The sequence below is a fragment of the Camarhynchus parvulus genome, chromosome 14 (assembly GCF_901933205.1).
Source record: "Camarhynchus parvulus chromosome 14, STF_HiC, whole genome shotgun sequence".
NCBI classification, from domain to species: Eukaryota; Metazoa; Chordata; class Aves; order Passeriformes; family Thraupidae; genus Camarhynchus; species Camarhynchus parvulus.
In genome coordinates this window covers 2,403,465-2,419,502 of record NC_044584.1, presented here as the reverse complement: position 1 = coordinate 2,419,502, position 16,038 = coordinate 2,403,465, and the positions used below count along the sequence as shown (strand labels likewise).

At 53.2% G+C, this 16,038-nt stretch overlaps 1 protein-coding gene across 8 annotated transcripts in view; it reads right to left on the bottom strand.

Annotated features, from left to right (window-relative positions):
• CAPN15 (calpain 15) overlaps positions 1 to 16,038 on the bottom strand; it is a 56,070-nt gene that overhangs the window by 25,701 nt on the left and 14,331 nt on the right. For 6 of the 8 annotated variants that reach the window (XM_030958375.1, XM_030958374.1, XM_030958373.1 and 3 more), the window contains one exon: positions 14,173 to 14,492. The exons of the other annotated variants lie outside the window; for them this stretch is intronic. In XM_030958375.1, the coding sequence (XP_030814235.1) occupies positions 14,173 to 14,348 (176 nt within the window). In that variant the 5' untranslated portion in view covers positions 14,349 to 14,492. The remainder of the gene's footprint in view (positions 1 to 14,172; positions 14,493 to 16,038) is intronic. 8 annotated transcript variants of the gene reach the window in all.

Sequence of the window (16,038 nt, the reverse complement as noted above, 5' to 3'; positions counted from 1 at the left end):
ACTTCCAGTGCACTCCCACTCCCTGCCAGCTGCTGGAACAGACACACCAAGGCCTGGTGCAGCTGCTGTGCTGGAGCCAGGCCCTCCCACTGTACTGACCTGTGCTGGAGAGGGGCCACCACAGACAGCAGCAAACCCCCCCAGCCTCCCAGATGGCTCCTGGCTCCTGCCTTTCCTGCTCCTGGAGCATTGGCACCTTCTCCAGCTCTGCTCCCCTTCCCATGTCATGTCAGGTCAAGCAGCTGAATGCAAGAGCACACAAAATTGGTTGCTGCATCGGGCAAGCTTTGGGGAGCCTGTTGCCAGCTGCAGCAGGCTCTGCTCTCCATGCAGGTTTGGGGGGAGGAGGAGCAAGGAGGGGGAAAGCAGCCTCAGGTGCTGCTCAGACCCGGGGCACACGGAGCAGCATCTCCCCCATGCAGCAGGAGAAGAAGCAATTTATTGTGACAAATGCTGAGAGCCTGCAGCAGGGTTGGCCCTTGCTGTCAGAGCTGGTGAACCACACCAGGAGAGGGGAGGGCCTGGCAGTCAAGTGGGATATGCATCACTCCTGGGGGGAAGACCATCAGCAGCTCAGGAGAAGCAGGCTGCAGGAGATCCCTGCCCGCCCACCTGGGATGCTGGTGAGCCCCGTGTGAGCCAGCCAGCCAGCCAGCACTGCTCATCCTCCCTCTTAGGGCTGTTAACTGCCACCTCTCAGTGTCCCCTGCTCCAGAGGGGTCATGCCTTGGCCCTTCAGCCTCCAGAAGGGGTTGAAGGTTGGGGCAGAAGTGTCTGGGATGGGACACGGGGTTAGGGCAATGCAGCACAAGTGGGATGTTCATATCTGCAACTCGAGCTCATAAGTGAATTCTTGTTGAGTGTGGAGAGTTCACTGTACAGAAGGACAGGAAATAAAATTCTTAATTTTTAAGGAACCTGAAGTAAGGAGAATCTGGGATGCCAGTTGTGTGAATTAGCCAGGAGAGAAGAGGGAGAAGCCCCTCCTGAAGCAAAGGAATTCCAGTGTCCATTTGGTCTCTAGTGAATACAGACAGATGGCTGTGTCCTCCTCAGCTTGCAACACCTGCCTGGCTGCCACATTCCCTTTTCCCACAAAGTATCTGGTGAGGTTCCAGATATAACTGGGACTGATTTTCCCACTGCAACTTAAGAAACACCATCAGCATCCAAAAAGAACATGGCTTCACACCTGTACAGACTTCCCTGTGCAGCTCTGTGCCTCCAGCAAACAGTGGTGCTTGGAGAGCCTTGGATTCTTCTTCCATGGGGACTAGACAGCAGCCAAAGCACTGACAGACCACTAAGTCTAAGACAAATTCAGAAATGAAATGTGAATCTCTCAAGCCCTGGCAAAGCACCATCCTCTGAATTCCTCTCCCTGTACAGCAGAATGATTTCCCAGCCTTTGGGTCAATCCAGAGCTGCTTCCTGAGCTGCAATAGCCACGTGTAGGAGCACACACTTCCCTGCATCCCAGAATAGCAAGCAGCTGGAGTCGCATCTGAACACTGCAATGGGAAGATGAAAGACTTCCAGACACTCCTCTTTTTCCACTGAGCCCTTCATAAGCTCCTCTCCCCACTCTCACTTCACATACAGCTCCTTCAGCTGCTGATTTTCCACAGGTGCCGAACTTCCAGATGCTCCTGGAGGCTTTTCCATTTTTAAATTTCTTCTATTTAAATAACAGGGCATATGGTTTATTACAGCTAGTAAAGGGTGTGTGTATGTGTGTGAGGGGAATTTGATCCTGAGATCCAGAAGGACCCCAGGACCTCTGAGCACCCAGGCACCAGGGCCTGGCCCCAGAGGAGCAGAGCCAGCTCTGCCTGCAAACATCACCCCAGTGAACAAGTTGCCAGCTCACCTACATCACCCAGGTCCTTCAGTGGGGAGGTTTATACCAGCCCAGGAGACATCAGGACTGCTGTGCCCTTTCTAGGACAGCTGCCACCCTCTGAACAGGATGAAGGCCAAATCTTCAGGACAAGACCAGTGCCAGGATCTTACAGAGGACTTCCATCACCCCAGTACCACCAACAAAAGCTCTGTGCTTGAGTTGGGTGAGCACAGCTGGATAAAGATCCCACAACACAGGAGCCCAGCTTCTCTTGGGAGAGAAAAGGATCCCAAAGGAAATTTGCTGATGTGTCCCTCACCCCAGCTGCCAGGGTACCACAGGAGGAGCTCCCAGATCTGGGCATGGAGATCCTTGGAATAAGTTTGGATCCACTCTCTCCAGGTTCCATTTGAAATGGGCTCAAGGGTAGCACAGGCTGCTCTCTGAAGGAGGCACAGGGATGTGGGATGCAGGATGCAGGCAGGCAGCCCTTTCAGCTGGGAAGTGGGAAGGAAGGGAGGTACTGCTGGGGCTGATAGCCACGGCTGTTTCACAATACAGCCTTACCTGCTCTCAGCAGGGAGGGGAGGAGGCAAGGAAAGGAGCAAGAAGCTGAACTCATTAGGCTTCCCTCTCATCTGAGGAGCTGGGACAGCTTCAGCAAGGAGGGTGGACTCGTGGGACCAAAGGACACTTGTTTCCATCCACTTAGCTCCCCACACCTGAGCTATGTTTGAATAGCCACTTCAAAAGCAACCCCTGAGGAAAGCAGGCTGGATGAAGAGGAATCTCTACTTGTTGTTTTCATTTCTCTGTCTTTAAGCCAATTAAGGAATTACTTTTTAAGTGAGGGTCTGTGGTCTGCCTCAAAGAGCCTGCACTCACCCAGAGCAGGGTGAGGTGGCCATCTGGAGCCAGCACTGCAGGGACTTGTGCTTCTCTACAAAAAAAGAAACTCTGCTCCAAAGGCCCAGCAGCTCTCTGTTTTCTAATACACTTCTGCAGCAGGTGCCTCTCCCCTTTGCACCTTGGTTTTCTCACTGGTACATCACACAAAAAGCAAGCGGCGTTGACTTCAGGCAGAGTTCTCCTTGTGTCTTTCAACACCTGCCCAGCGTTTGAAGAATCCAGCATGGAAAATGCCTTTAAAGCTTCACACCCAGCCAAGAAGAGGCCAAGACAAAGGCATGGGCTGTACTTTATCCTGGTCTCATATTCACAGAACCACAGAATGGGTTGGAATAGACCTCCAAGCCCATCTCATTCCACGGGACACCTTTCACCATTCCAGACTGCTCCAAGCCCCATCCAGCCTGGCCTTGGGCACTGCCAGGGATGCAGGGGCAGCCACAGCTGCTCTGGGCACCCTGTGCCAGGGCCTGCCCACCCTCACAGGGAACAATTCCTTCCTGACATCAGAGTGGTCAAGCTCAAACGTGCTGGAAGGGGGCTACAAACACAGGCAGAACATACCCAAGGACACAGAACTGAGCTGGAAAATGTTTGCTGGGACAAACAGCTCCTGGTGTGGGACTGTCAGACACAGCCCTTGCATGAACTAAATTGCAAAAGTTTTGCCTTCCACACACCCCTCAGAGCTATTTTCCATCACTCCTCCTACCACAGCCCACAGAGGATACACACATTCTGCACTGGGTAACAAAGGCACCTGTGTGTGCAGGGTACTTTGGAGGGACAGGTGCACGTTCTCACATGAAGAGAATCTCACACACACACACACACACACACACATACACAGACCACCTTGTACTGTCTTCAAGAACAGGGAACAACTTTAGGATCACACACCTGAACAAGAGCATTTGGAAGTTATGCTGGCACCCCTCCTATTCCATGTTTGAGGCTGTTTCACACCACTTCCCAACACACCTGATCCTTGAACTGAAGGCTGGGGTGGGAGAAGAATTTTCCTGTTTCCCTGGACTAGAGAGATGTGGGACTAAGGCTCTGGGCCCATAGCTGGAAAGAGCCAGGAAAACCTGATGGGACTGTAAAGTCAGGACACACCTACATCCCCTTTTCCCACTGCAACTTCCCTCACATGGGGAGGCTGCAAGAGGAGATTTACTGGTGGCTGCCAAGGCAAATTGCTGCTCAGCTAAAGATTTATGCTGCAATTTGTAGTGCTATTAAAATAGAATTGGAAGAGTGGTGGGGGAAGAGAAAGAGAGAATGAAAGAGAGGGGAGGGGAAATTGGTCAGGAGGAACACCAGGGCTCCAAAGCTGTTTGCTCCATCTCTCACATCTCCATTGAAGCAATCACTCTGCATTTCCAGCTGCTGTGCTGCAGCCTTCAGACCCTGCAATGCCAATGCCTGGGCTGGCTTTGCAGCAGGGCACACACAGGTTCAGTTAATAGAAATCCATCCATCTCCACAGCACCTGAACTGTCAGGCTCAATAAATACACCTGGCAAAGAATGGCACAAAAGGGACAGGGCATCTGCAGGCTGCTGGTTGCTCACATGACTTCCACACTGCAGCCACCAAGGACAGGAGAAGGGACACCCCCATCCCAAATGTCACCCACTGCCTTCTCATTCTGGCACTGGTTAAACACTATTCCTACCTGCTGAGGTCAGAGGTGAGCTAAATCATCCCCTGCACCTGCAGGAATTTGCCAGCTCTGCACACTAGATCTGGAGGAAAGGGCTGTCAGGGCATGGACTGATATCCCTGCATGTGCAAAGAGCCATGGGCTTCCCCCACCCAGGCCCCCATTGCCCCCTCCCCTGAGAAGCCAAGGAAAGGTCAGAGTCCCTGCAGCTCCCAGGGAATCCTGACTCTGCTCTGCACAACTGGGTGACACTCAGTCTTCAAAAATCAAAAGCAAAACCTCTTTAGTGAACTTCACCAGAACAGCTTTCCTTTGACATCCCCCCTTCATCCCCATGCCCTGAGCCAGCCCTCTGTCCTGTACTGCCAAAACCATGGAGGAATTTCAGAATTACACCCAAAGAGAATTTGGCTTTTCAGCCCCTGGGCATCCCTGCAGAAAGAGCCAGGCCAGGCTCATTGCTCATTCCAGAAACCATCCTAGGGCTGGGGGTTTCAGTTTACTGAGAGGTCAAACTATGGATCCAAACTGACCCCCAAGGCATTGGGGACCTCTCAAGCCCTGCCTGAAATACCTTCTTGAGGTGCCCCAGCCAGCAACTGAGCTCAGCTCCCTCTTGCAAGGGAGATGGGAGAGGATGGGATGCTGGGCACAGGCTGAGTCCCACCCACAGCAAGGATCTGTTTGTGTGTGTGCTCCTCACCTATAAAGGGCACTCCTCTTTCTCATGTGCTGAGCTTTAGAGGGGACAATTAGCCACAGTTCCCTAGAGCTCAATGGGATTAAACACACTGCCCTTCCTGTGGTTTGGCTGGGAATGCTTCATCATGCACAGCCCACTTGGCATTTCCATTTCCTGGCACTGGCAGCTTCTAGGACAGTCCTGGGCAACATTCAGCACCAGTGTGCAGGTGAAATAGCTCTGGGTGTGCAGAGTGGAGCCTGGCCTGTATCCTCTGGCACAGCATCCTGTGTGGGCAGTGACAGGGGCACAAAACCCTTCCATGCACCTCCTGCCCCATCAGCACCAAGCCAGCAGTGCCTCAAGCCTATCCCAGGCAGCTGCCAGTCACAGATCACCCTCCAGGATCCATCAGCAAACACTCCAGGCTCCAGGAGGACACAGGGCCACAACAGAATCCCAGCACAGTCCCAATGCCCCATCAAAAACACACAGGAATCCACACTGGGCTTCAGATTCAGTTTGGCATCAGTGTGCCCTTTCAAAACGGGGACTGTTTGGTTTCTCCAGCCTCTTGGAGACAGAGAAGGATTTGATGGGTTTTATGGAAGGGCAAGGAATGGAGCAGAACAGCACTGTGCTGGGTCAGACAGAGCCACATGACCACCCAGCACCCCAAGCTGCTCCTTCTGCTCACACCCCAAGCTCTGGAGCTATTGCCACCTTAACTGAGGCAGCAGCTGAGCCTGGCTGGCTCCAGGAGCAGGCACAGGCTGGAATTACCAGGGAAACCCCTCCAAGTTATACTGTACCCTGGAGGCCTCCAGGCTGGGTCATTCAGACTGCAGCACTGTTTACTGCCTTGTAAAGATGACAACACTTAACTCAGTATTGTGAAGCTGGAATCAGGAGGATGCTCCTGGCTGGAGCACGTGCCATTAACCCTCCCGAGTCCATGTGCCAGAGGGAGGCATCCTGCCAGCACAGCAACCCCAGGGAGGCCAGGCTGGGGCTGCTCCAACAGCTCAGTGTCCCTTCCCTGCAGCACAACACTGAGTTTTCTACCAAGGAGAGCAGCTCCTGCTGTTGTTTAAAGCTCCTGAACCTCACCAAGTCACACACATGCTCACAGGCAGCCCCAGGTAAGCTCAGCACACAGACTCCTCAAGGACACCCTGAAGGACATCACTGCTGACCTGCATGGCACAGAGGAGCAAGGAGCACACGTGCCCTGGAGACTGAAATGCTGCACCAGACACAGGGCCCTCCCTGTCAGCTGCTGTGCCCTCCCCAGCACTGCCACCAGCAGCAGGCCCTGAGCAGCCACTGCAGTGCCCACAAGACACATTTACTGCAGGAGAACACAACCCAGGGACAACAGGTCCTGCAGGAGAACACAACCCAGGGACAACAGGTCCTGGGGGGATGCCTTGCTGGAGTTTCACTGGGCTGTGTGTGAAGTGCTCAATGCCAGTCCCTGCATGCGCCACAGGGGCTGCTGGGCAAGACAGCAGCAATGCCACTGGTCACTCCATTCTTGCCACGGGCTGCAGCCTGAAGCTCCTGCAGAACTACAGTCTTTCCATATTCCAGATGCAGCAAATGTTTCCCTGTTTGTCCCTCCCCACAGTCAGACACAGCAGCTGTGGGCAAGGCAGCAGGAGAAGCCTCAGTTCCTGGGCAGGGAAGGTCCAGCTGGTGGCATGGCTCTGATGGAATGTCCCAGTGCTGCACGGGGCATGTGGCAGCCAACACCAGGGCTCTGAATGAAAGGTGTCCTCTCCTTGGTGTCCCAAGGAAGCAGGGGAAAAAATACAGGTATATACACACGTATCTATCCATCCATCTACCTATCTATAGCTTCACTTTTCCAAGGCAGGGAGATTAAAATCAGATTTTAAGGAAGAGAAAAGATCCTGCCTGTGTCTGCCTTCTCCCCACCCCACAGCTGGGGAATGCTGCTGAAGACCAAGGAGTGCACTGTCCTCTCCAACCAAAAGCAGGCAAGATCCAGCCTCCCAAAATCCCCTTTTGCTGTAGCCAACCTGCCACGCTCCAAATGCCAGAGCCCAGCTCTATGTCAGCACAAGCCCCAGTGTGTGATGCACACGGAGCACTGGGAGCAGCAGGGCTGGAACCTGAGCGTCTGCAGCCCCAGCTGAGCTCTGCACAGCTCTGGGCAAGGGCAGGCACGGCCCCCCCAGCCCCCTGCAAGCTGCTGCCTTGGCAGCCTGCGAGCACCTGCAGCCCAAACTCCGCTCACCCCCACACGGCAGCCCCAGCTCTCCTGCTGCCATCCAGAAGGGCTCCAGGCTGCCTTCACACTCCACTTCCAGCTTCCTTCTGGTGTGGATGTCCTGCTGCCGCCTGAGAAATGCCATCTGTAACGCAGGAGCAGCTCCCTTCCCTTGGGATCAGCTCCCCACAGCTCCTGAGGGTGACCTGGAGCACCTGCCCCTCGCAGGGTCAGCGATGCCCGGGGTGCTGTGAGCTGCCAAGGGCTGCTGCCTGCCATCCTGGTGCCCTGGCAGGCAGAGTGGCAATGCTGGCAGCGTGAGAAGCACGGGAAGGTGCCCAAGTCAAGGAAAAGCCCAGGGCAGTTTGTTTGAAGAGAGGGGCTGAAAAGGCACAGACACCTGTGGGTGGGTTGTGGGTCCCCAGGCAGGAACAGAGAGATGCAGCACAGCTTGGCAAATGCAAACAGCACCCAAGCAGGGCTCCCTCTCCTCTGTGTGCCCTTCTGTTGGCAGCAGCCCCGTGCTGAGGGTTGTTCCATCCCAGAGAACAAAGGCCTGCAGAGGGTTCCCTCAGCACAGCCTCCCCTCCACGCTCAGCACCAGGCTCTGGCTGCACTGGCATCAAGGGGCCTTTCACGGGTGGGGATCACAGGGGAAGAGGCTGCAGGGAGGTGGGTGCAGCTCTGAGCACCCCCCCAGCTGTTTGTGATTCATGTTAGTCAGATACCAGCCCAGAGCCACCAGTGTCAAACTGGGTTAAGTTACTGGTTGGAGAAATCCAGCACGTGCACCTGGTAATCTGAGAGGGGAGCAATGGGCTTGGAGTGATCCCAGGGAGTGCTGGGTGCAGAGAGGGAAGGGATCTCCCTGCCCACCCAGAGGGCAGGAGGATATTGCTGCCTTCACCCCTCCTCTCACAGGCCCACACCACGAGGTCACTGCAGGCCCATGTCCCTCCAGGACAGATGCTGCACACTGTCAGCAGGAGGTGTTTCAGTTTCCATCCTGATCCCACCAGAAGAAATAACCCTCCAAACACACACCTTCCTACAGTTCCTCCTTCCCTGCAGCAGCTCAGCCAGGCTCCTGAGCTTCCCACTGTCATCAAATCCATCCACCAGCTCCTGCCAGAGGACTGAGGCCATTCCACAACTCCAGGCCATGCGTGTGACACCTCTCAGGGATTTGCCATGAGACATGAGACCACGTTCCTCTCTATGCAGTCAAAGAAGCAATGCAGGAGGGTTACTCTGGAAAAAAAAAATCCTTGCTCTGGCTCCTCTTACTCTTAAAATTTTTTTTAAAACCCAAAAAAATCACAAGCTACCAATTCCTCCCCCTCCCCACCCTCAACACCCAAAGCAAAACTCCCCAACACCTGCACTTGGAGAAGGACCTGAACCCCTGGTCCTGGAGCAAAAGTGCTCAGCTCCTGCAGACAGGAGCATCCCCAAACCAGGTAAAGGTGCTGGCTTTTCCCTTCTCCAGGCTGGCTCTGTCAAAGGGACAGCTCTGCTGTGCCCTCCATGCTGTGACAGCAACACCCAGGCAGGAGGGGCAGGCATTTCTGCTCAGCTTTGGCCAAGCCTGCCATGTAAGATGAGGACATGCTCCAGCTGCCTCTGCCCTGGATCTGACCTCCTCTGAGGCAGGATGGCTCTTGTGGGACATGGAAATGAGGAAGGTTGGAGGGCACACAGGGAGCAAAGGGAGGGCTTGGGGATCTATTGAGAACTCTGGTCTCCACTGCTCTGCACCGCCCTCTGAGATATTTGTGGCTCCAGAGCTATAAATAGCCCTAATTTAAACAACTAATAGGCTTTGTGACCCTGGAGCAGGCAGTGGATGGGCAGGGCTGGGAGCCTCAGGCAGATGAAACAGACTCCATGCTGCCAACTCCTTGGCACTGCAACACCTCCTGGAGCAAGACACTGCTCCAGATACCACAGGCTCTGGTGAGAACTGGTCAGCAAACAGTTACAAGCCAAACATTCCCATCAAAGAGGTATCCACAACAACCTGCAGCATCTTTACTCCACCAAATCCCAGCTGAACTCCACAGCAACTTCCAGAGGGAGCACAGCCCACACAGGGATGGATCCACCTCCCTGCAGCACCTGGGGAGCACAGGCTTCCCTCCTGTGCTGAGCAGGCATGTCCTGAATAGGAGAGCTGCTGGCAGTGCCCTCTGGTTTGGATGAGTGGCTCCTTTTTCTGTGGACACACACTCAGAGCACGTGTTGGTGATCCCCATCTGCTCCACAGCCACATCTGCTCTTTGCAAGGGGGCTTAGGAAGGGAGATGGACCAGCTGGACCCCAGAGATCCCTTCCAACCTCAAGCAGTCAGTGATTCTTGAAAAGTGCAAAATAAACTCTCTGAGCACACCCAAATCCACACAAGTTGCTGATCAAGCCCAGGGATCTGTGCCTGCCCCACCCCAGCTCTGTTGGGGTTCCTGTCCTGCTGAGGCTGCCGGACCTGCCAGGGCTGATGTCCGGCCTGAGATCTGATGACAGAAAACAGAAGCAGGTGGTCACCAGGTGATTCCCTGCAGTCACCTGAAGCTTTACCAGCAGCTCTTTTTCCAAGAATCTCATTTCTCTGTGCTCTGGTTCCCCAACAAGAAACACATAGATTCACCTAGTTGGGAAAAGCCCTCTGAGTACATCGAGCCCAACCACTGCCCCAGCACTGCCAAGACCACCAGTGATCCCCAAGTGCCACATGCTTTCCCCAAGATGTCCCCAAGTGCCACATGCTTTCTGAACACTTCCAGTGATGGTGACTCCACCACTGCCCTGGGCAGCCTGTTCCAATGCCTGACCACCTTTTCTGTGAAGAATTTTTCCCCCAGCATGCAACCTGACCCTCCCCTGGCACAACTTGAGGCTGTTTCCTCTTGTCCTGTCCCTGTTTCCTGGGAGCAGAGCCTCACCTAGCTACACCCTCGTGCTGTCAGGGAGCTGTGGAGAGCCAGAAGATCCTCCCTGAGCCTCCTTTTCTCCAGACTAAGCACTGTCCTGGTGTCCTCCAGACACTTCTGCTTGTGCTGCACTCAGAGCTGAAGCGCCACAGGAGGAGGCTGAAGGAGCAGCACAGAGCCACATTCCTCCACACAGCTCCCTGCCACACTTCCATAAGCCAGAGTTCAGTTATTAAAATCTCCACCAGCCTCAAAACAACTCAGAGCCCGCAGAAAAGGTCTCTGTGATGCTGCCCAGCAGTTCTGACTTGCTGCTGTTCATGTATTTAAGCCAAGGGCTCCCAAACAGGACACTCAGGCTTGCCCAGAGATTCTCCCCAGAAGTGAGAGGGGCTTCTGGGGAGCAGGGGGTGGCACAGCAAGTGCCCTCCCACCAGCTGCCAACAATGAAAGCAGGTCCCCTCACTTCCCTCTAAAGCAGGGAGATTTACATATTTTTAGCATATCATAATAATAAAATAAAAGAATAATAAAAGAGTGTGTTCCTCCCTCCACAGTCATTGAGACCCAGAGGTATTTCATTCTGCAAAGGCTTTTATAGAAAAATAAAAATCCTCTGCAGAACGCTGCAGGAAAGCCCAGGAAATGAATATCCTCTGGAAGAGGAAGGAGTTCAGAGAGCTTCAGCCAAAGCGAGTACTGGGCAGAGACACTCAGGTCAGCTGCACAGACCTTGCAACCCTTTCCCAAAAAGCCTCTCCTAAGAGCAAAATCCAGAAGTTCTCAGTACTCAACAGGGCCCTCTTCATGAATCCTGGGAGTGAGGAAGAGGTGAACAGGAACATTCCCTTAAATCTCATCAGGAAACAGCTCAGAGGCCAAATTCCCTCCTAACCCCTTACAATGTGGAAGGATGCACCTTGGAGAGGTGCCACCACCCCTGGAACCCTATGATCCCACAGCTCCCAAACCATCCCACAGGGGCAGCCACAGCAATGGAGCCATGTCCTGCTGCCAGCACCAAGCCTGTGGCACTGCTCCTTCCTGCTCCCAGCTCCAGGAAGGGTCTGGCACGTTGGGAGCTTGGCCAGGATGGATCCCCGGGCTCAGCTGAACCTTCCCACCCAACAACAGCCCAGGCCAAGCACCCTCAAGCACATGAGCAAGACAGAGCCCAAGGGGACTTGCAGCTGAGCCAGAATTTGTCTGGCTGCACACAGCTACCAGGGGTGAATTTAAACCCAACATCTTTGCCCTAAGCAGAGATTTCTGCAATCAGATCCCTCCAACATGCACCCAATACCTGGTACCTCCAGTCTTTCAATAACTTGTCCTCCTGGCATGCTGGGAAAGGGACAGCCTTCTGTTTAAATGCTGACACACAGAAAGAGACTGTGCAGCCCTGTCCAGAAAAGACCAGGGACTCCAATCTGGTTGTCACAAGTCTGCTGCTTCTACCACTAAGGCCCTTTTTCTACTCCCTCTTGTCTCCCTCTCTTCAGCTGGAATTCCATGCCATCAGCCTCACCCAGGCAACAGGAGACAGTGAAGCCTCCTCCCAGCTTCTAAAATCTTGAAAGCCAAACAGCACTGATTTCTCCCCTTATTCCCATCCCACCATAAGGGATGACTCCCCCAACTCCCCCATCAAGTACAGACCAAAGTCACTCACTATTTGTGTCCCTGTTTTTCTGCCAAGGAAGGTTTGTGTTCATCCCTGAGACAGCTCAGAGCAGCTTGGCTCTGTGCTGCTCCACAGCAGCCAAAGCATTATCAGCTCTGAAGGTGGCTGCAGGCAGGGACAGAAAATCAGCAGGAAAAGCAAAGTCTATCCCAGAACTCCTGCCCAGCGTCAAATTGACTCCCCAGTACTCCACTTCCTTCCGACACGACATGACTCGGGGACGAGGACATGCACAGGCAGGATACCTACCCTGACTTGTTCTATTGATTTACTTAATTTTTTAAAGGAATATATTTATCTGTTCCTCTCTGGAAACCAATCCCCCGTTGCTGCTGGGCCCTGGGGCTCCCGGGGAGGGCGGCCCTTTGATGCCTGGCAGCCTGGCTGATCTCAGCAGGGCTTTTGAACCCACTTCCATCACCAGTGCCTGCAGCGAGTTCTTCCCACGCAACTCACTGCTCAGTGAATCACAGCCCCTGCTCTTCCTGTCTCCAGGAACCACGCCACACTGAGTGGGGATGAGCTCTGTTCTCCCTTTAGCAGGGGAATAAGGAATTATCACAAAAGCCACTCCTGTCCCCACAGGACACCGGCATTATCTGCGCCAAGACCGGCAGTTCCTGTTCTTGCCCCAACATCCGCTCCACCACCACGGCTGGTTCTTCAGGAAATTTATTTCCACATGTCAAGATATCACTTAGTTCCTCAAACTACAGACGTGGAGTCATGAGCAGCCTCAGCTACCACACACGAGGCTGCAGAGACACTGCCTTTTTTAGTGCCCAGGGCTAGGTGTACACTGGAAGCTCCTAAATTCCAGCTGTGGCTGTGCACAGCCAAACCAGGGAGTTATCTGTGAGCTGAGACACCTTCCCAGCTCCTCAAGGCAACAGAGGGATAACCAGCAGTCCAGAAGGGAAAATCCTGCAGGAAGGACCCAGCTCAGTTTGCAGAATCCCTCTAAACCAGATGGGACAAACCCACACAGCACAGAGCACTGAGCAGAGCTGTGGACCAGCCACGCAGGTTGGCATACACAGCAACAGAATTTGAGAACTGCACAAATATCTTTTTTGAAGGTATTCAGGTCTATGCTAGAGAGTAAAGACAACAACTTATTGGTTTCACACTGTTCCCAGCTCAACAAGAAGACCCAAGAGAGGACCAGAAAGGAGCAAAGCCTGACATTGCTGGGAGGCTCTAGAGTCATGCACCAGAGCCCAGGAAGCACATCCTGAGCCTTGAAGCAGCAGAAGGCAGGAAAACAAGGACTGGACCACAGATACTGCACCAACATCACAGCAAACACCTCCAGGGGAAAGCCAGGACAGCTCAGGGACACTCAGCAAGCAGCTATTCCTCAATGACCAGCAGCTCCAAACAGGCTCAGGCAGGTGTGGACACCCATCCAGGCTGGAGTCCACACAAAGCAGGCATTAGGCAAAGGCTCAAACGTTACCAGCACAAAACACGGCAGCCTCTGTAGCCAAGCCCCTGGGCAGAGGGGTGGTGGATGCTTTTTGATAAATCTCTCAACCTGTCAGAGACTGAATGCAGGACACCAGCCTCCCAAAACAAGAGAAACTCCTCACTGCAAGGGGCTTATGCAGAAGGGGCAGAGGCAACAGCTCAGAGACACATCTGAGATGCTGATTTCATCGAGGTGGGATAGGAATTGAGGGCTGGAAACACGAATCTGTTTTTAAGAGTAACTCTTTTTTGGTGTGTTTCATTCCTCTGGATCTGTTACTCAAAAGCATTTCACTGCCTTTGCACAGCTCTTCTGGCTCTTCTAAGTTCAGAAACGCTTGCAACTTAGTGCCACCCAACCTGGAGACACAATCCTCCACCTGTGACACTACAGTGTGGTTGGGAAGGCAGAAAGAAAAGGAGCCACGAGAACATGGCAAACAAGGAACTGAGATGCCATTCCCAGGCAGCCACCTTGACAATTTAGGTGAGGGAGGAAGAGCTGGGATGAGTCCTGCAGTCCATTCTGCAGGAGACATCAGCCCACCGTGTAAAGCCAGGGTCTGGCATCACTCAAATCAGTAGGAATTTGGCTCTGGCTTCCCGAGGAACTGAACTGAGCCTCTGAATGCAGGGACCCAACACCCAGTAGGATGCAAAGCAACCGGTGTGGCAAAGGCAGCGGCGGGGCTGAAGCTGAGAGGTGAGCAGTGAGCAGTGAGAGGTGAGCAGGCTCCTCCCCTCGTCCTTACCTGCGCAGCCGGTGCTGGAAGTGCTGCTGCTGCCGCGTTATAAGGGCACTTTCCCACACGGGGCCGCCGGGGCTGCTCCTATACCAGCCCACGGCCGGGTGCCCCGGGTAGGGCGAGCTACTGAAGCCATGGTCCGACTCCGTCTCTGCGGCCAGCGATGAGGCAGAGCTCCCCATGGCTCCCCCCTGCCCAGGCCACGCTGAGATTGAGCCTAGGTTAGGTCGGAGCCAGTGGCATGGGCAGCTCGGGTGGAACGGGCGAGGCGCTGCGGCATGGGCTGCTGCACAGATCCCAGCACGCTGGACAAAGGAAGGTCGGTTCTGATCAGAGTTGGAAAAAAAAAAAACAACAAACAAACACAGAGAAAGGGGAAAAAAAGGAAAGAAAAAGAGAGAAAGATAAGGTACGATTTCAGAAATAACCCTCCAGTTTTAAAGCCTATCAATGCATGCTCTGATCAGGGTCCCCGTCCCAGAGCTCACTGGGAAGGGAAGGGCTGTGTCACTGAATCCAGCTTTTGCTGCTGGAGATGGGGAGTGTGGGGGCTCTAGAAAAGGCTCCCCCCAAGCTAAGCACCAGGAGCTCCCAGGCACAGGGAAGCACCGACTGATGGAGGGAAGCACAGCAGAACCCAGCACAAAGCCCTTCACACATAGGAAAGAAGCAGAAAATGGGACAAGCCAGGCCCACCTGGAGCCAAACCAGCAGCTCTTGGGGACCACACACACCAGGTTAGTCTGGGCTCTGACTGGCACACCAGTTCTAGTTACTCAGCTACAAGTGGATGGTTTGTGTGCTTATGTGTAAAATAAAATATTCCTGTTTTCCTGTTTCCCACTAACACCCCAGTAGGACTGGAACTGGACAGACTGGGGGTCTGCACAAGTATTTTCTGCGACTATTTACTTTCAGCCCAAGGCAAGTTTTAGCTGATCCTGAGCACACCCCTACCCACAGAAGCGGGTCTGGGGCTTTGCTCCTCCTTTTCTCCCTCTCTATTTCCTACTTTTCAGAATTTATTCTTCAAGCACCCTCACAATTAAACTCCAGAAACATTTCATGTCCTCTGTATTAAAAGAAGTTTAAACACACACACGTCTCTCCTTCAAGTGAAAAGGCAGGACAATCTGGATGCATGTCAGGAGCAATGGATCAAGGTAACATTTAACAGAGCAAAAAAGAAGAAACAAGGAAGATGGAAAAATTAGCACAGCTGAGCTTATTCAATTACCCACCAGGATTTAAGGAGATGAATGAACCACAGAAAGACCTTTGCAAAGAAACTACTTTTGCCATATAAAGGCTGAGATGAGGAGTCCTAAAATACAGCTTTTCAATCCCAGGATTGATCTAAGGGATCAAGAAAGGCCTTGATAGATAATAGACTCCCAAAAGGAGCAGCTCAAGGAACAGGTGCAATTTTGTTACAAGCTCAATACCAGAATGTGCCTGCGTAAGGTCATTAACTGGAGAATGTTAACTGCTCTGTCATGGTCTCTGTAGCCTGCAAAGCCTGGATGAACCAAACAAATCTCAAAAAAGTCCAAGAACACAGTTTTCCCTACCTCCTCCTTGTTTTAATTGGGCTGCCTCCCTGCTGTGTATCAGCCCCTCCATCCCCACTACCCAACAGCAAGGTTTCACTGATTTCTGCACATCCACCCTAAGAGGATCCCTGGCACATCCCCTCTCATTTCCTGCTATTCAAGCAGTTAATTTGTAACAAATCTGATTTTCTGGCTAAATGAAAGCCAGACTATGTGAGGGGAAGAGCACTTGCAAATACCATCAGCTCAGTCTATCTGGAGACATCAGTCATCCCACACCTGTGGTGTCTCTGGCTCTTCCACCCCATCCCAGGAGCAA